Source organism: Dermacentor variabilis, chromosome 7, assembly GCF_050947875.1.
Source record: "Dermacentor variabilis isolate Ectoservices chromosome 7, ASM5094787v1, whole genome shotgun sequence".
Lineage (NCBI taxonomy): Eukaryota > Metazoa > Arthropoda > Arachnida > Ixodida > Ixodidae > Dermacentor > Dermacentor variabilis.
The window spans coordinates 164,784,365-164,805,245 of record NC_134574.1 but is presented as its reverse complement, the minus strand read 5'-3'; the positions used below and the strand labels follow the sequence as shown (position 1 = coordinate 164,805,245).

Sequence of the window (20,881 nt, the reverse complement as noted above, 5' to 3'; positions counted from 1 at the left end):
TATGGGAGGCAGTGTCTGTTACACCCAAAAACATTCACAAGTTTCAAAGGACATCACAATTCACACAATTTCTTGCTGATGTTATTCGGAAAGAGCGAGTGTACAAATACTTGCTTTTCTGAACTATCAAAGCACATCTTTAAAATTTTTTTGACGGTAGTTTCTAGGTGGCATAAATACATAGTTAAATCAAACCCACATGATTTGCAATGACAGTAGAAGTCTACAGTCTTTTTAGGTCACTGCAAGCAGGTGCGCGTTACAATCGAGGGCGCGTTAGAATCGAATAAATACGGTATGTTGAAAAATAAAACTGAATGGAACTGAATTGAATATTACAGCTCACCTTCATGAACAAGGTTCCCAAGAAGTGAAGAAGCTCCCAGTGTAGTGGTGACTGCAGGCCCTGAATGCCAGGACAGCAACACCCCCAAGGCAGCCATGGCGCGCTGCTTACTTGCCGAAAGGTGCAGCGGGCCCACTTCCAACGTGCTCCATGACCGTGTCAGGCTGCTTGGGCCATGAGCCAGGACACCGGGGCACAAGACGGAGTGCATGGTCATTGTAGCCCAGGCTGGATTCAAAACCACTGCCCGAGCTGGTGGACGAGCTGATGCTTTGTTTGACGCAGCGGCTAGATCCACAGTCAGGCCCCAAAGCTGATGAAAGAAAATTATAAAGAAAAATAAATGCCCCTTGCATTATTCTTTCTGCACAGTAAAGGTAACCATAGCAGCTACTCATCTTGCGTGCTGATATAAATGAGAACCGGCTGTGTCTGCGTGATTAGAGTGATGCAGTTACCAAGCCAGGACAATGACATGCTGATTAGCTGCTATGAGAAAGTGTAAGTAGACAGCACAAGCTGATGCTGCTGTTACTTCACTAACCAGTCTACCCATTCACTTATTGCCCATTCACTGTTGCTGTCAAAAGACACACTAGCTTATGCTCTCAAGGCTAGGCTTCTGCATATGCACACATAGTTTTTGTCAAGACCATCTACTATGTAAATCCCCTAGTGACAAGGTCTGTCACGAGGCCCTGCTCTTTTCAATCTATGGGGCTTTCAAACAAAGAACTCTAAACTTCAGCTGATTACAGCCAATGTCTAATTTTTCGGACACCCTAGGGCCACAAGAACGTCGGCAAAATCGAAAGTCTGAAAAAGTGAATGCATGCCTTTTACTATTTCCCAAGGCCTCAAATTGCTACAGGCACATCCAAAATAGTTCTAAAGGACTGCCACTACTATTAGTAGGAGTATCAGTGCTCGTAACATAATGTGTCCCATGACGCCGGTTCCGTTTAGCTCTTTATATGTTTCACCGCAATACACATCGTATATGCTTCACTGCGTAACACCGTTATATTACGGCAAAGCTAACTTGTGGGAACCGACGTCACGCAAAGCTTAATCCTTGCAGTGTTTTGCGCACTTGGAAGCCATAGACGAGGACGACAAAGGCGGAGTCGGTGCCATTGCTGACCGGGGGGAATATTTTCAATGAAAAACACGGCACTGAACAGCAAGAAGCATGGTAGTGAACATCGAAGCAGTTAGGCCTAATGTTGACACGGTGGTGGCAACGGCTGACAGAGGATCGGCATGCGGGAGTGCTGGTTCAAGGCTGCGAGTAATAAAAACGGCGGTGGTGGCGGCTTCGATTAATGCCGTTTCGGACATACGGTCACAGCAAAAACTCAGGAATATCGGACGGCAAAGGGTTTCAGTGTCCGAAATTTCAGACGTTCTTATACACTGGCCCTATGGAGTACGTGGCAGTGCCGCGAACGCGTTCGCAAAATCTATCGTTGACTGTAAAGGACCGACAACCACCCAGAACATGTCACAGAACGTAGGTGGAAATGAAAAAAAAAGACATGATATATAGCCACAGAACTGAGCATGCTGTTTGTGATTTATGTAGAAATTATAAATTTAAATTGGTACAGAAAGTGACAAAAAAGTATTACACACTAATTGGTGGTGAACCCTCGGTATTATAATATGGATGCGCTCAGTTCATAAGTCGGCATTTATTAAGTACACTACAATTATTGTTCAAAAATTGCTGTTCTTATATTACATCGGCATTTGTGCTTTACTCTATGTGTTTTACGACCTAAAAAGGTTGACACTAACAAGCAGTACTATTTTCAAGGCAACAAGTGGAGCGGAAGAGCCGTGGCATCTATTATTGCATGGCAGTGCAAACGAGTGCTTTTGTACACGCTTTTATATGCATGTGAGTTTGCGAGTAAGCACTTCCGAGTTCTGTGGTTTTCCTGCGAGATATGAAATGACATCGACTGATGGTGCAATATATAGGTTCTGGCACTAGGTGCTGTAATAGCATCATTTTTCTCTAAAAAACTTAGCTTGGTTTGGCTAAAAAGAACGCCTTGACTTGTATATGACCGAAGCAGTTGGACAGGAAACCATGAAAGCACATAGCCATTATTGAAGAAATAATTCTACAATTCAGAAAGCATGAATTGCATGAACATTGGCTTCATAAACAAAATATTACTTACTTACAGCTCGGGCCATACTTGATGTCTGCTTCCCATAAATGCCGGCGTATAATCCCTATCGCGCTTACATATAACTGTTTCCAACATGTTTCCAGCGTACGACTTTATCATCACTGCTGATCGAAAAACTCTCACAAGAAATGCTCCACAATGTTTTCCAAGTTACCACTGTAGGACTGGACACTGTGACCGGTAAGCCTTCTGTTACACTAAAAAAAATGGATAGCATAAAACTTGGTTGTTGGTCCCTTTAAGCTTGAGACAGCTGTGCAGTGCTACTACAGTAGTGCAATCCCTCTGGCAAAGTTGTCACTACCTTTGCTTGGGTGTGAGAGAAGCACTGCTGCCGGACAGCGTCTGGGAGTGCACCTTCATCCACTGCCAGTAGGGCGGTCATCCTTCGTGGGTACATCGGCTTTGACAGTGACATGTCGAGGCACTCGAGCTGAAGCTCCAGCAAGGGCAGGCAGGAGCTGATCAGCGCACTCGGTGGGCCAGGTTCATCTCGCGAGAACTTCTGCTCAAAAGCAAATAAAAATAATGAACGTACAACTGGAACATTGCGAAAGCCCATACACGCCAAAAAATGCACGCTTGCAAGAAACACTACACAGGTAGAAGACATACAGTTAGAAAACACTGGTTAATGTCAAAAGCAGCACATAAAACTCTATGGGAAAGCCAGAGTATGCATATGCCTTTTGTCCTGCAGAGGCATATGTATGGCATATTCATATGGGTGGCAAGAGCAACTACCATACATCACAACTCTGTCAGCTTGTACTCCAGCATCGTAGTATATTTTTTTCGACAAGGTTAACACTATAGTTATCATTCACAAGCTAAAAGCTCCTCCTCTTCAAGACCGCCCAATTAGAATGATGCATATTGGTGTGACGACCCAGTGGGTAGGAAGTGAAGAATGTTAGGTGGCAATGTTTTCTTGTTTCACCCTTAGTTCATAACCAATTCTTGTTCTAGAAAACACCACACCTTTGGTAGCACACAAGTGACCTAGAGAAAAACACAGACATGTGATCAAGCGATGCTTCTAGATTACCGTCGGTTGCTTAATGTCACACCTCACGTGACCGCTTTCTATAGAGTATAGAAGATTTTCTCGTTTACAAACAGGTACCTTGGCAAACTTCTGGTTTTCACCACAGAAGTACAGCGGGCAAGGAGGAGAACGGCGAGCCCTGGTTGTGCGGCAGAATAGAATCCCACAGATTTATGAAAATTATAATCTGCAGGTGGTCAGGAATATACAAATTCAATTTAGCCGTAAAACGCACAAAAATTATGAATATTTGTGAAGCACAACAACTGTTTCTTTTATTTGAAAAGATATAAGTGCGTCTTCTACGTTAGGATAACTTGAAAACACTCTTGCAGCACACATGCAAAACTATTTGCATTCAGCCCCCGCCAAGCAAACTCTGGAGGGAGCCCTGCCACATGGCAACCAACGGAAGCAGCTTACACATGATATGGTTTCTGGGATGACTTAACCGTGAGTGGCCACTCTTCCTTGTCTGTCATGCAGTAGCAAGCTTGGCCATGTTTTACCACCAAATTATCTCTGAAGACATGTCATATGCAACTCATCTTCACTGCCTGCCATATGGTGCCATTAGCAATTAGGCCATCGGGCACAGCAGGCAACAGAAAGGTGTTATGTTATTGTGGCACGTGTAGGCAAGGTTTGAAAACTGGCAGTAATTTCACAACATTGGGCAAAAAAATACAGATATAGCTAGCTTATGGACACTATGGGTAGCTCAGAAAGAAGCAGCTGGAAGACCCTTACCCGACGGAGCATGGACTTCTGTCGTGGGCTGTCTCCGGTCGAGTGTGTGGCAGGGCAGAGTCTAATCCGGGGCTTCAGTATGGCCAGACGATATGTGCGGCTTGGAACAAACTGGCAAAGCCTTTCCAGCTGCTCTTCATTTGGCATGGCCAGTGGGAATGGTAGGGGCGCTGGAAATCCAGGTACACATGAACGGCCCATCTCAGGAATGTTCCACAGTCGATTCCCGATAATTTGAACTCAAATAATTCATTATTCTGGTTAATTAAAACACACAAATCATTCAATTACCCTGGTACGTTTCCAATGCAACATGAAACTGCCTAATTCAATCAATGCCTTCGGTTAATTCAAACTCTTTAGCTTCAAATGGCAGACCAGGAAAAACCGCCATTCGTTACCAAGAACAGCTGATGAGAGGGTGTTCACAAGATGTGAATGGTCGATCCGACAACTTCGCGTTCTTTACCATGCATCTAAATCTCAGCACACAAGCGCACTCTATTCTATCTCTGTCTGAATTGGGCACTGTCACTGGGAACTGAGCCTGCAATCTCTTGTTCAGTAGCAGGGCACCACAGCCACCGATCTAAATACGAATTTAATTAGAAAATTTTAATATAGGCAAGCACTTTGAACAAATTTCCAGTGACATGGCATTGTTTACTGCTGATCAGCATGTCCAGCAGGCATGCCTGCCGGAATTTAAAGAAAAGGCTTCACCAGCTGCCCCTGGAGGCAGATACTGGGACTGCCCCTCCCTAAGTTCGTCTAAACATTCTCGGCAGTGCCGCAGTGAGGTTCACAGCTTCTGCTTCATTAAACCAGGAAGTGAGAGTACATTGTTGCACAAAGAAGAAAGGAATACCGATTTCCTCTTGTCCATAAGTCGGCCTTGGAGGACCATTTGTGATGCACTCCAGGATCCATTCAAGGCGATGCACTGTTCCACTTGTGATGTCGATAATGAGGGGACCAATCACAGAGCGGCACAGGGAACGCTCAACCCAATTCGAGCTCTCAAGAAATGCGACAGTGCAGGGTTCCTCAGCTTCATTTGAATCTGATAAGAAATGAAAAAAAAAAAATCGGCGATAAAGGTATAAGTAGCAATTAGGCCCCCAAAAAAGAGAAAGCAGCATTTTCACTGTTCATTAAAGAGACATGCAGACAACATTTGTTTACACAATGTGGATGAATGGTGACACAATTAATTTGTTAACTGCAACAACAGATTGATTCAATAGGTTAAACACTTGCTCGGTAAAGGTTGGAAATGTGTCGCCTGTGTGATAATAGTTGTTAATTGTGAATACCAAAAAAACCTGCAGAAAAGAAAAGTATGGTTTGGTAGCTAGTGTTCGAAACTGGTACTGGAGCTTAACTTCTGTCTTGTGAGAAAGTGAAACACAATAATTGCAAAGGCAGAAGAGGCATTTACCATCCCAGTCTTCGGGAATTTGCAGCTCGTACAGGTAGTCCATGCACAGGGCCGGGAAGCGTTCGGCCATGGCCAACTCTGTGAGTCGTTCAACGTGTGCGTCCAATCCAGGCTCAGGCTCACGAATTTGGCCAGAGTTTTCAGGTGCAAGTGGGTCAAAGAGCGAGCCTGTGAGGTGATTGTACGTGTGGCCACCTGTAGTGACTCCAGCTCTCAGGTACATGGCTGCTCCCTGAAAGAACAGCAGAGCTGTTGGAAAGTACATTGCTGCCCCAGATAGCATGCAAGTATTACGACTCATGCCAAACACATTGTCATTTATAGTGGTTATTTGCCCCTGCTAGTGCTATTACAGGCACATCGTGCCTGTGTCGTATTATACCACACTGCCGTCTAAAGACAAGGGCCAAGTTTATCATATGACGCTGTCTGCCAGTCACTGCAGTGCACCTTGAGTTCCTCGTGGCTACAATATGTGGCTAACTAAGCTTCTTTGCTGCCATAAGAACACTTATTACTTTTGGTTTGGAAACAGGTACAGAAAAATAAAAACTTCTGCAAAATATTTGGACCATTGATACAGGGTAGAGTGATAAGCATATTAAAACACCCCTGTCCATTCAAAGGGCACATATTTTTGGCAGCACCAACAGGCTGCACGCAACTAGTGGTAGAGTCATGGGCAGTGGCAGCCACTGCCAGTAAAGTTCATAAACTGCACCTTTTTGACATGGCACGAACAATGTCCGCGCTGCTATTTTTCACAACACAATATATCAATACATTTAGAAGGTGTGTAGATTGTACAATTGCTTACCAATAATTCAGACATGCTTGATTATTTGAACAGCTTCAGGGGATCGCCATTAGTTACATAGACTTACTGTATAATGACGACTGGAATTTCAGACATCTTACTGCACACCATTCGACAATTCAAACTTCGGTTGCCAATCATGTGCTAATCTGCTCACCAATTCGAGCAGAAAGGGAGATGTTTTTACTCTGATGTGTCACTGGCGTCTCCTCGAAACTGAAAACAGTGAAGCCTAATTGACCCATAATTGCCGACCATGCCATGCCAGTCATCCGGCATTGACCGTTTTGGAGTAGTTGCCGACCGTGCCCATAACACAGGACAAGCCAAGCCAAGCTGCTAAATGGTAAAGGCTACATTTGAAGTTGGTCATGCCAGTACTACACATTCAGCATATGTTCCTAGACATGTTGAATAGTAGCATAGTCCCAAATAACATCTTTGATTGCTATTATAAATTTTTATTGGTTAATTAAGCAGCTTAATTATATTAAGCAGCTTTAAGTGCCATCAACTCCACCTTTGATGTTTACATCAATGAGAGCAGCAAGGGAAGAGCCAGACATTGACTGTTTTGGAGAAACTTGCAATCATTTGGCTATTGGACCGCAGTCAACCTCTGTTTACGAGTAAGTTGCCAGGGGTAGAGATGCGGTGCATGCACTGACTGTCCTTTTGTTTATCTTTAGTGACAGCATGACAATGGTTGCAATACAGACTGACCAAGTGACAGGCAAGTGCATGTGCATGCAAAGCTTCAACAAGTTTTGTTGGCCATAATTGTGGAATGAAGTAAGTCCCTTTCTGATAAATATGATGTTTTGGACTCCCGATTACTTGGACATTTAGACAGTCCCCATCAAGTCTGAATTATCGGTTGACGACTGCAGCCGATTTGTGGTCCCCTCACAGGTATATAAGGACATGGCATAGAATAAAATGGGCTTTTGGAATGCTGTACATGTGAATAATGCCTCATGCTGTGAGCTGTGCTAGGCGTGCAATGAATTAGCTCACCGAAAACAAATACTGCACAATACCCATTCACATGTCATCTTTTGAGCATAACTCATTACACAAGATTGATATCAATGAAACACTAAAGCGGCAACAACGTGCATGCAACATTCAAGTGACAACGACAAGCGACATGACAGGCAAACCCTGTCACGCTGTCACATCGCATTGGATGTCACTGGATGTACTGTCACATTGGATGCAACAATGAAAAAAAAAAAGTTGTCAGAAATTTACATTGTTGTCCAAATAAATACAATCGTGCGCCTAGCACAAACGTACCATGAAACCAATGTTTTAACCAAGCTGTATTAAAGCTAGCTTTACTATGCTGTTATCACCAGTGGAAATTCGTCCCATGCCGCCAGGCCACCAGCGTGAAATGCCATGGCCGGCATCCGGTGAGCAAAACTCAAAACACTTTCACAGTTCTCGGTGGCATCCGAGGCATAACAGAGTCAAAGCAAACAATTGATCTGAGTAATAACTACAAAACAATGCGAATACTTTGACCTCAGCTTGAGATGAAATGAAGCGATGGCTGATTTTACAATTTATTTGCTACTGTCACAGCACAGAGCAATTTGCAAGAGCATATACAGATCGAAGCAGGTGGACTGGTTGCTGCCATGTTGCGGTGCAATGACGCTGTACCCAGCAGAAGTCGCCGCACGGAATTCTGGGCTACAAGCGAAATTTTCTGGCTGGCCAAAGACTGGCGATGTGACAAGCGACAATCTGTCAATTGCTGCTCAAAAATCGCATGCATCTGGTTGCGGCCCAAAAACAGTGAGACACACCTTTGACCTGCCATTACGCCGCATTGCCTCGTCAAATCCACAAGCGCAGCGCTCAGATCCAGAGATTGCGGCCCCCGTGACTCCCACTTGGAGGTGCACCCATGTAAGCCCCTGCAGCGCCATCTCACATGTGGCACCATGCAACTCCAGCTGCAGTAGTGCTCGCCCGGTCGTGTTCTGTCGCCGCGATGAAGAAAGACGGCCTGCAAAACCATCTTCCCTCGTCGTCTGCAAGAAATAACAAAATTGCAGCCTCCACACATCACCTAAGGCCACATCTCTCAGTTGTCACTTTGCAGAGCCCCACAAAGCTTTCTGTACATAGTTGCATATGACCCACACCTTTTTTGAAATCTTGGCAGAGTGTGGCTAACACAAGTCAAGCACATGACTACAAGCTAGAACTGTGGATGACGTCGTTAATGATGCACAGAATAATGGAAACACTAGCTACGCACATTTGCTCAAGATTCCGAAGCAACAATGAAGTTCCACTTTATTCTTCAACTTCATTCTCAATGTCGCTGCCGTCACCACTAGAGCTTCCTACCTTGACGGAACACTCCCAAAGATGGTTGCCATTGGCGCCATCCTCCTCATGCTGTTCCATCAACTTTAAAACAGTTGGCAGTGGTATCTATCAATATTGAAAGAGCATGCATTCAAAATCTGATCTTCGGTGAAGCTTGTTGTTCGGCAAAATTTTGCTTCAAAAAGTTGTACGCAAGATGGGTCTTGACAATTAAATGCGGTACAGCTGATGACTGACCCATACCTTAATAAATTCATTGTGGGGCTAAACCAGGGTGTCTACCAAGTTTACATTTCCAAATTCCCTGAGTTTTACAGGTTTTCCCTGAGTGGCTTTGCAATATTCCCTGACTGACACAGAACCTTGTTTTATGTCAAGACAGGCTGACACCTTGTTGCCTGATGCTGTCACTCTCTAGTAATTATGCAAACAGATAAACAAACCGACTTAATCCAGTTTGAATAGTAAGGAGTAGCATTTATTTTATTCAAAAAGAAATTAGAAGAGAGGCGTCAATAAAGTGCACAGCAAAAAGAAAAAAACCTTTAAAAAAAGTTTGTAAGACTCATTGCTAATCAAATTAACATTATCAAATACAAATAAAAAGGAGATCCATGAGGAAATAAATATTTTCGAATATCCCCTTCAGTCACGAATTATGAATGACTGTTGATACATGCGTGAGACATAGATGTTGCTTGAGACTCCACTGAAAGGAACAAAATGACTCTTATAGCATTTTATTATAAGTCATTGTAATTACAGAGTAACTAAATATTTGAATAATTTAAAGTCAGTCATGCTACATTTCTTCATAAAAATGATTAAATCCTCTGCTCAAATTACATGCACAAGTTATTCATTGGCTTCAAGCATGTCAAGAAAGAAAAAAGATATTTCGATGTTGATACCGACATGCTCTACGTCAAATGTCATGTAAAACACGGTAGTGCCTTCACCAAAGCAGTAGTCTGTAATGATACATATTGCTTTGAAGTAAAATTGAAGTAATTTAGGTTATCAGAATGTTCAATAAGCTTAATGTTTGTGCTCTATTCCTTGCTACCACTGCACTGAAATGGCAAAAATAGGCCGCGTCCACAAATATGGACAGCCTAACCTAAGGGGATGTGAGCTTTTTTATCAACTGATAGCAAGCTCATTGGTACGAGGCCTAAACTTTGTCGTAAGTGAGATTCTCTCTCAACAGCTGGTGGGTCAACCTCAACTGTCCTGACGTACTCTCATCCCGCACACAATGCCTCAGTGTTGCGTTTCACTGCTTTAAAGAGTTTATTTTGCTTTGGATGAGGGACACCTGCATCTCGTTGTCAGTCAACACTCAAGCTCCTTAAAATTCAAATCAAATCAATTCAAATCAAATAAAGTAATCAATTTAGAACAGGATATATACTGCGACGGGCACAGGATCGAAATCGTCAGTGAATATAAAATTCTTGGAGTAACATTTAGCTCTAATCTCACATGGGATTCGCATGTTGACAACTTGTGCAAAAAACTTTCAATGACCACAGGAGCTCTATCGCGTTGCCGTGCAATTCTCCCAGTGGAAGCCAAAAAGCAAATTTATTCTGCATTGTTCGCTTCTCATATTAATTACTGTAGTCTCGTATGATTGACCACTACACAAAGGAATATTACGAGGATTTGTTTATTACGAAAGAAAGTTGTTCGCAATATCGCAAATATCGATTATTTAGCTTCCACAGAATATTATTTTAGGTTGTACAAAATTATGAAAATACAACATATGTATGAATTTCGTGTTTTACGTTCATTCTATGTGTCTTCACCCACTTTTAAAAACTTTATTAGTACAATAGCACTGCTTCAGCAAAATACCAATGATCGTACACGTTCTCTTGACTTTTGGATAATTCCGCGTTTCCGCACTTTTTACAGACTGCAGTCTTTGAAATATAACCTTCTGTTAATCCTAAATAAATACAAAGATATAGTAAAGCCCACACTAGCATTACTTCAACAGCTCTTTCCTTAAAAAAAAAAAAAAATCATACCTACCACTATTGTCGTGAAGCTACGTACATTCATAATCTTTTTTTTTTCTTTAACAGAAGCTAAATACTCCTGTGTCTGCTTGTATTTTACATTGTAGTGTTATTGGAATGTGATATCTTTTCCTGATGTATTATATGTGTTTCTGTGTATGCATATGTGAATTCATATATGTACATCTATGTGTGCATATATATGTGTGTATGTATGTATATGTATATATGTGTATATATATGTGTGTGTGTGTGCGTTAGTTTCCCTCTTTCTTTCATTAAATTTGACTTTTATATATATATGTGTATGAATGTGTGTGTATATATATATATATATATATATATATATATATATATATATATATATATATATATATCTGGTATTATATAAGCATTATATCTGGTATTATGTATTCTTATTCTGATGAACTGTTATTTTCTGTACGTTTTTGTTTAACGATTCTACATTCACGTCGAGGTCAAGCCCTGCCTTGAATATAGTGTCCGGGCCTCTGTCAAGCTGCAGACCGCAGCTTTTAGCCCTGTCAACCACAAAACTTGTTTTGGAAAATAAAGAATTTGAATTTGAACAAAAAAAACAAAAAAAAAAGCAGCGGCATGCTTCCTTTCCTGTTCATTCCTCATTGCATATAAGTCCTTTCTCTTCACGTCCTCCTTCCACCGCACGTTCGTCCCACAGACCATTTGAAGGATTCTCTTGGTCAGCTTTAGATTCAAAGTCCGATTTTTCGGACTCTCTAGGGGCCGCGAAAATGTCCGAAAAACTAGGCGGTTCGAAAAAATTAATGCATGAATTTTACTGCCCTTAAGGGCTCAAAGCGCCACAGGCACATTCGAAAAGGCCTGCCAGTACACTTATTAGGCATATCGGTGCTCGTACTGTGACAGGAGATGGCGGGTAGACGCGTGTACAATTAAGGAATACATACTGTGTCCCGTAACAATTGCCCCTTCCCACGCTTATGCTTCACTGCAATACTTCCGCGTATGCTTCACTGCAATACTTTCGCGCATGCTTCACCGCGTGATATTGCTGCATTGAGGCAAAGCTGACTGACTTTCGGGACATGGCATTCTGCAACGCGCCGTGCTTTCCGAGCTTTGAAGCCAATCGCGAGGACCACAAAGGCGGAGTCGGTGCCGTTGCTGACAGCTGTGAATTCTTTCAATAAAAACATGGCGCTTAACGGCAAGAAGCTTAATAGCAAACGTCGAAGCACCGGCCTAGCGTTTGCCACGGTAGTGGCTACGGCTGCCAATGGATCTGCGTCGGAGAGCGCCGGTTCAAGGCGGCGAGGTAATCAAAACGGCGGCAATGGTGGCTTTGATTAGTACTGTTTCGGACCTGCGGTCACGGCAAGAAGTCCGGAAAGTCGGACCACGAAGCGTTCTTGCGTCCGAAATTTTAGACGTTCTTATACATTGTATGGGGTACGTGGTGGCACCGCGAAGTTGTCCGAATTATCTGGCGTCCGGAAAGTCTGTCATTGATTGCACTCTAGAAACTCCTCCAGCCGACGACACGGCGTCAAAATACGATTCGTTGCGATCCCTCGGTTACTCGAGCCAGCACTATCCCGACTTTCGTTCACTTTCGACAAAATTACAGCTAATTTTCCCTGGTAGAAGCACAAATTGCCTGAGTTTTCCCTGAGTATTTCCAGACTATTCAAAATCCCTGAGAATTCCCGGTTCTCCCGGTTTTCCCGGTTGGTAGACACCCTGTAAAACGTCCCAAAGCTGCTTAGAGGGCTTTGGAGGCTGCCATAGTGGAAGTGTCTGGGTTAATTTTGACCTCCAACGATTCTTGAGCATGCACCCAAAGCATGGTACACGAGTGATTTTGCACTCCAACTCCATCGCAATGCGAATGTTGGAACCAGCAGTTGAACCTGAGACCTTGTATGCAAAACAAGGCCATAGCCACTGAGTTGCCCCAACAGGTCGCACACAGCATCTGATCAAACATATACACTGCCACTGTGTTTTTTTGCCTGGGAGGCTCATCCTGAATGTTCTATTCAAGAGACTCACCTTAAAGACACAGGTCGCTTTTGCCACGTAGCAGCCTACGTGGTACAATGTGGGCCAGCCTGTGTCTACCAATGTAGGGTCCCCAACACAGTCATCCATCCCTAGTGCCTCTTCTTCCCAGGTGGGCAGAATCTGCGGCACCATGGACCACGCCCAAGCTCCCCATCCCTGCTCACTGCCAGGGTCCCCCTCTGATGAATTGAAAAAAAAAAGAAGAAAAGAAAGACAGTGCAATTCAGAGTGCATGGTGACATTCAACAGAGTTTGAATGCAACATACTGATTTCAGTAGTTTCTAGTGCCGCAGATGTACTAAGCAATGTAGTCAGCAGGCATAAAGCAAACATACAGGCCTTGAGTGAAAATAATCTGAGGAATCGAGGCACATGAGTTGTTAGAAATGACTGTATGAGGCTAACAAACAATGAAGCCAGGAAAGAATCTAGAAAATTAACTGTTTTATCAGATCAAATGTAGGAATAATATTGAAAAGGGAAATTAGAGTGACAGAAAAGACAACTTGCTGCTGGTGGGACTCGTACCAGGAACCTCTGCATGAAAAATTGTGATGCTCTACCAACCGAGTTATGACAGTGGCTTTCCCCTCATCCACTTCCTTCAGTATTTGTATATGCATGCTAGATCTAGTCTGGGGGCAATAGCCAGTGCACTGACAGTCATAGCAGCGAGTGCAGCACACTCTGTATAAACCATAGGCATCATGTAGTATGTGAACAAGCAAGTAGGCAACTGGCCAATAAAGACTAGTGTGCTATCCTTGTAGTGTGCTATCCTTGTATCCTTGTGCATTGCATACATCACATGGAGGATGCGGGTTCTGGAAATGTGCTCTGGAAATGCCTCACTGCGTCAGCAAACGTCACCCTAGTGAGCATCATCTACATGATACCATGCACCTCGGCTGTGCCAGCTCACCGGAAGATGCAGGGGTTCCCTGTACCATGCTGGAACATTGCCTGCACCAAGCTGCAATGGAAGGCTGCAGTGCAGCAGAGTGATTTTTACGCCGTGGAATCGAAGGCTGTGGTGCAGCACATTTTGCAAAAGGTGGGAAGAATGCGTGAATTGAACATATCTTACATTTGTACACAGTAAGCCTTAGCTTACTGCTGCACAAAGTTGAAAGCACCAGGGACTATCACCAAACTCACCAGCGGGAGTGGTGCCGGAGGACACCCATGATGTTGGAGACTGCGACTGGTCAGGTGACGGGGCGTCACGAGATTCCTCCACAGGACTGCACGCGAGGCGGCCATAGTACAGTGCCAGACAAAGCTCCAGGAGGCGCACAAACAGCGGCAGCTGCTGATCAGTCAGCGACAGATCGAGCCGCTCGCACGAGACGTGGAAACGCAGTGCACTTGGACGGCCACTCCCATCATAACGCATGTGAAGCCGCCCTAGCACAAAGCACCGGTAGAGCAGGGGCTCCTGGTACGCCTCAATCTTGCCACTGGCATCACGCTGCATTCAAGTTGCAAAATGAGGAGCTCGGCTTTCAAGCCGGATGTGCTACTGCAAGAGCAATGGTGGCTAGCATTGTTTGGTGAACTACAATGTAGCAGGCTGCACAGTTAGTGTACCTAATGCAATCCTCTACTGCGACCATTGCAGATCAGAAAATGACATTATGCCCAACAATGTAAACATTTTCAGCTACTATGCACTTATCCTATTTCCTGCCAAAAGGGGCTATCCTTGGTGGGAGCAGACTGACAAAGAATTAGACTATGCTGACAAGGAGATGGGCAGTGGTGCGAGGCAAGTAAGCTAGCTAATGCAAATGCTCAAACGCACTTTTAAATATCAAAAATTTTTGCTTTTGTTCTTTCTCTTAGTTAGCTTACATTCAGGAATACATTTTCTACCTTCCTGTGAACCGTTTTCATGCATGAACTGAGCCAAAGCTGGCTTAGATTTAAACAAACATAACCTCCGCTATGTTAGGAGGCAGCTTTGTTGCTAGACACAGACATGCAATTGGAATGCTACATATGCACTTTGGACGACATTCTGCAGTCGTCTAACAGGATTTATTCTATAACCTGGATCTGACGTTCTGCACACCTTGTCCAGGCAAATGGTGACGTCTTCCATGGAGACAAGTTTGCGCAGCACGGGGTCTTCTGTGGCCAGCTGTGCAAATGCCGGCTGCCAAGAGGCATCAGCAGAGGCCACCTCAACGGCCTTGACGTTGAGTGAGAGGACAAGGTCCTCCTCAGCATACTTGAGGATGACATTGTTGAGGACAATCGTGATGTTGTGTAGCACGCGCTGCAGCAGGCCACCCAGGTAACCGCCAGGGGGCTGAGTGAGGGTCTGTGAGGAACTGCCGCCGTCAGGGCTGATAGCACGGGCAGAACTGCATAAACATCAGCTTTCAATTAAACATGAACTTGTTATCCCAGATGGTTGTCAAGACGTTAAAGGGATACCAAAGAAAAACATTAAGTCACGCTAAATTGGTGCATTAAGCTCCTGATGTAGAAAAATTGTCACTTCTACTTAAAGCTGAGATGTGGCTTCCTCCAGAGTTATAAATGCTTTATGTCATTTATCTTAAGGCATTTGCTGCAAAAAGACATACAGCTGGCCACATAAGTATACGAAATGTGGGTTCCATGACAAAAGTGAATTTCTGCTCTAATGAGCCATGACAGTTATAATTTATTACATCACTGTGTAGGTTGTGATGGTTACTATGTACACATTGAACAGGTGCTACGTGAAACTGCCTCCATTGCTTGCCAGCCCACGGGGCTGTGAAGGCACTTTTGTCTTTCTTGAGGGCAACTGGCCTGTGTGAATGCGTTTGACTTGGTGGGACCCTCCGCGCAGCTGCACTAACTCACCCCACCCTCTTTTCTCCCCCCTCCTCTCTCTACCTCATCGTTCTATTCCCCCTTTCCTGTCCCCCAGTGTAGGGTACCCAACTAGATGCATCTCTGGTTAACATCTCTACCTTCTCCCTTTTTTTCCTCCTACTCCTCCTATTACTTGAGGCTATGTGTGCAGGCTTCGCTGGAATTAAGTTTTTTTCATAAATCCCTATCCTGTAAACATTTCTGGCTGACTGTACATGCTTGCATCCACTTCCTTGTGAGAAGAAGAAGCATGTCTTCACATTCATAGATTTTTAGGTAATTGCAGCACCGTTGAAGCATTGAGCATTGAAAGCATTGAAACTGCCCTCCTCAGAGCCTATTTCCCTCACCACCATTCCATGTCTTGCTGTTGTAGCTTTCCCCTAACGTGTCCCTTGCAACTCACAGTGCAGATTTGGGAGACAAAATCAAAACAATTATTATACAAGAGAAGGAGGTCAGTTGCATACCTTACTCGCCTAAAACGAGTTGTTGAAGGTGTCGATGACACAGAGGATGAAGAGGAGCTGGCTGAAGATTCACCAAGCCGTAGCACGCACTCAATGGTGTTGACAGTGATGACAACAGGCTCTGAGGTGAGCTTGGTCCATGGCACATGGATGCGCAACTCATGAATGTGACCATTGACAAGGCGAAAAGGAAGCCGCAGCTCTTGCTCTAGTGCTTCAAGTCGTAGGTCCAAGTTGCTGAAGACAGCATCACCGCCCCAGAGTGAAAGCTATGGGGTAAATAAGTAAAAGAATGATGACAGCTATACAGATGTCACTAACCTATGTACCTAGTTCTCTTTGTTATCACATGCCAATTGTGTATACATTCAATCACTGACTATGACCTATGCCTCGGGTGATCCAATTTACATGCAATTGAGATAACCAAGATGTAGACATTGCAGAGGAAAGTCAAACTTGATACAAAAATGCACCTACTAGTAGACGTGAAGCCTGATCATGGCACATGAATTGGCGAAAAACTCATGGGTGGAATGAACCATCAATTTTGGGTGTCAGCTGTCCAATTAAAAAAAATTAATTACGGGGTTTTACGTACCAAAACCACGGTCTGATTATAAGGCACGCGTAGTGGGGGACTCCGGAAATTTAGACCACCTGGGGTTCTTTAACGTGCACTTAAATCTAAGTACACGGGTGTCTTCGCATTTCGCCGCCATAAATACGGCCGCGTGGCCGGGATTCGATCACGCGACCTGTCCAATTTTCGACAATGCTCATAATGATTATGGCACTTCTGTCTGATGTGTCAAGGTATTTATTCTGCCGACAATTGCAGAATAACAATATTTAAAAAGGTTATCGCAGCTGCTCTGACAATCGTTTTCTATAACGGTGAATGAGAAGCTCCTTAAAAAAAATATTGACAGAACTACTACCGCTGCCGTCACTTAACACTGCAACAGGTCAACAACCTGTGATCAGCTGTCATCAGGAGGTTGGCATTGAATCTCACCCGCAGTGACGTGAGAATCGGCTGTTGCTACAAATCAAGCTCACTACAGTTTTTTTTTTTTTTTTTTTTGTGAAGGTGCACGATTGAACACGTCACAAAACTGCACGGTAATTAGGCAAAACAATCTTTTCGTGGGAGCAATGCTTCATTATAATTGGAGAAATAAATGATCACGTGGTTAGAGAAAGAAGGCCAACGAGAAACGTACCTTACCTAATGCTAACCTCCTTTACCTTTTCATTATTTCTTTCTTCCTTTAAGAGTAAATATACACTAGCGCACAAAACCACATCGTCTATTAACACAAAGCAGTGCGACGAAACGCACATTACCCAACTGCTCCAACGGTATAACGCTAATATTAAGAGGTGGATTAATTCGCCACCGAGTATTTCCGTTTTAATACCACATACACATACTATATAAACTAATAAGCGCGGTATTACCTGGGAGTCCTCTGGCCGAATATTTTTGACGTACTTGCTCACATAGCTGAGGATCAGAGGAGTCACGTACGATTCTATTTTGAACATGACTCCTCAGGGATCTCTCTTCGCTCTGAAAGGGAATGATATCGCGCATGAGACACGAAACACCGGCCGTCGAGAAGACAGCAGCACTATCAACCTTCCGCGGTTTATGTTTAGACGGCGCGCTCCGGCCATCAGATACGACACTCGGCTCGTGACGGACCCAAACAAGGCAACGGGTTGCGCAGCTGATGATAGTGGTTATTTACACATAGTAAAGATCGGTGCTACCTGCTACTAGCGTCTCGCTAGATCCTCCATGTTTACACGGGCCAGCGCCTACCGAAGGATGCACGCAAGGTCACAAGCACGCATGTGATGGTGCGACGCTGGTCCGATGCCCCGGGAAGACGGCAGCTGTATCCCACTTGCTGAAGGGGACCACCTACGCTCGCCTGCGCAGCTGATTGACGCTCCTGAAAGTCCTGCTGAAAGTTTACTGTGGGCGCCGCCATATTCTTTCAGGGTTGCCGCTGCCATGCCCAAATCCTGCCATATCGTCGCCGCCGCCACCTTGAAGCAGAAAGCGTTACAGTCGCATTTTCCCTGCGCCCTGTGCTGTCGAATATATATCGGACATCACAGAGTCGGCCAGCACGTACGACTCACTGCACATGCACTTCTGTTCATATATTTGAAATTTTAAAGTCCAGTCATGGTCCAGTCTCCTCAACCTGCACGGAGAGGTATACTTGTCCATGTGCGCGCCTTTTCCTAAATTGATCACAGACTTGAAGGAAAAAAAAAAAAAAACCAGTCAAAAAACACAAAGGACAAGAGGAGAGGTTGTCGTTGTGGTGTGAACCTCTCCTCTTGTCCTTTGTGTTTGTTGACTGGTTTTTTTCCTTCAAGTATGTACCAAGTGGCCCAGATTTCAACCCTTCTGATCACAGACGCATAAAGGCTGCTTGGGTTCTTGAGTGGTAACTAGATATGAGAATTCCCCATCATATTTTATTGTAATGCGCAAGACGCGAGTGAGACACAGCACGCAGGTCTCGTTAACATATTAGTACGGACTGAAGCATGTAACATCACGTACGCTGCTTTTAGAGAAAGATGACACTGGCTTTTGGACGCTATCCGCTCAGCCTTTCTACTCAGCCATCTACGGCGAGTATTGGAACACAGCCTAACTAAGAGGTTGTCATTATGGTGTGAACCTCTCCTCTTGTCCTTTGTGTTTGTTGACTGGTTTTTTCCTTCAAGTATGTACCATCTGAGTGGAGCTGGGCTTCCCCCAGCTCCACTAGTCTCTGGTGTTTGCGATAGCAGAGCCACGAAATTTTTTTTTTCCACTGCGAGAAAGAGGACCGCCGAAGCGAGCCCGCGGGTTTTTATCGGAGCGCAATGAGCACCACTGTGTGGTATTCTCCAACCAACAATAGGACGAAGTATGCGCAAGGGCCCATGGCAGTATGACATCGGGAAAAACCTGGAACCTGCTCAAACACCTTTTAACAAATTTAGGCGGCTGACAAGATAGCGAAATGCAAACTCAAAAACTCCGACGAGCAGGAATTTATGGCAAGACTTGCCGAGAGATACATGCCACTCTCGAGCAGCCACGAAAACGAGGCCGAGGCACCCGGTTCCCCGTACACGGGACCGGACAACCCTGACCTCGATGAACGTACCCTCCACCCTGGAAGAAATCCGGACCGTCCTTCAAAACCTGAATGGCACATCGGCTCCAGGTCCAGACGGCATTAATAACAAGGCCTTTCGTAACTTGGACGAAGACTCCGTCTGGTTCCTAGATAGTGGATCGAATCAATCAGGTCTGGGCTTCCGGCAGGGTCCTGCCGGAATGAGAGAACGCCACCACGGTTCTCATGCCAAAGCCCTCGGGCGTCGAGAACCTCAGACCCGTATCACTCACGTCGTGCGTGGGTAAGGCGGCAAAACACGCCGTTCAGAACAGAATCTCCAGATTCCTCGAAAACAAGGGACTGTTACCACATACCCTTATCGGATTTAGACCCGGTCTATCAACTCAAGACACCACCATTTTAATCAAGCACCAAATCATTGATGACCCCACTGGAAACACCAAGGCCTTCTTGGGTTGGATCTCGAGAAAGCGTTCGATAATCTCTCTCACCAATACATTGTGGACACCATTTTCGAACTCTACCTCGGAGCTAGATTCCACGCGTACGTCAAGTCATTCTTGGATAACAGGACGGCTTAGCTCCAATTTGCCGACCTCTCCACGGAGAGAGAGAGAGAGAGAGAGTAAACGTTTATTTTAAAAGAGACTGTTTGGTTATAGTGGGTGGAGCCCCTCCTCCAGGGCCCCACTGGTTACAGCGGCTCGCCGGGCCTGGTCAAGGGTCGCCAGTTGGCTTCCCAATTCCACTTCCGCGAGTCGCGCCTCCCACGACCAGTTATGTGGAGTGTTGTCTAGCAGCGGCGAGGTGGCAGCCGCCGGACGTGACGCGCACTGGAATGTTATGTGTTCCAATGTCGGTGTTCCTTCGCACCACGGGCATGTGTTGCTGTATTTGTCTGGGTACATTTTGTGTAGCCTGTATAAATGTGGGAAAGTGTTTGTTTGCAGGCGGCGCCAGTCCCGTGCTTGCCTCCTGTCTAGGTCTGGGTGAGGAAGGGCTTTGGTTCGCCTACTGAGCCGTTGTAACTCGAGGATTTCTCTTGGCGCACCGGGTGTCGAGGTGTTCTCCCGGGCGGTGTGGCCCGCGGCTCGGCCTGTCATGCCTCGAGCCAAGCGGTCCGCCCGTTCGTTCCCCGCTATCCCTGTGTGCGCCGGGCACCAGGTCACGCAATGATCCATGGTGAGGTTCGTTCCTAGGATGCGGAAGACGCAGCCCGGTAAAGCCCCCCCAAGGAAGAGGCGGCAGGCGTCCTGCGAGTCTGTCAGCACGTAGGCCGATTGGCCCTTAGCTTCCGCGGCGCGTATAGCAAGGGCTATGGCCACA

General features: G+C 45.0%; 1 protein-coding gene across 2 annotated transcripts in view; it reads right to left on the bottom strand.

Moving 5' to 3' along the window:
* Vps13B (vacuolar protein sorting 13B) overlaps nt 1–18,402 on the bottom strand; it is a 132,571-nt gene extending 114,169 nt beyond the window's left edge. For both annotated transcript variants that reach the window (XM_075700123.1, XM_075700124.1), the window contains exons 1-12: nt 18,174–18,402; nt 17,859–17,970; nt 16,395–16,663; nt 15,128–15,422; nt 14,212–14,524; nt 13,041–13,231; nt 8,424–8,651; nt 5,790–6,021; nt 5,217–5,411; nt 4,349–4,518; nt 2,855–3,055; nt 347–659 (exon numbers count right to left, since the gene is read on the bottom strand). In XM_075700123.1, the coding sequence (XP_075556238.1) occupies nt 347–659; nt 2,855–3,055; nt 4,349–4,518; nt 5,217–5,411; nt 5,790–6,021; nt 8,424–8,651; nt 13,041–13,231; nt 14,212–14,524; nt 15,128–15,422; nt 16,395–16,663; nt 17,859–17,945 (2,494 nt within the window). In that variant the 5' untranslated portion in view covers nt 17,946–17,970; nt 18,174–18,402. The remainder of the gene's footprint in view (nt 1–346; nt 660–2,854; nt 3,056–4,348; nt 4,519–5,216; nt 5,412–5,789; nt 6,022–8,423; nt 8,652–13,040; nt 13,232–14,211; nt 14,525–15,127; nt 15,423–16,394; nt 16,664–17,858; nt 17,971–18,173) is intronic.
* Between the last annotated feature and the right edge of the window lie 2,479 nt (nt 18,403–20,881).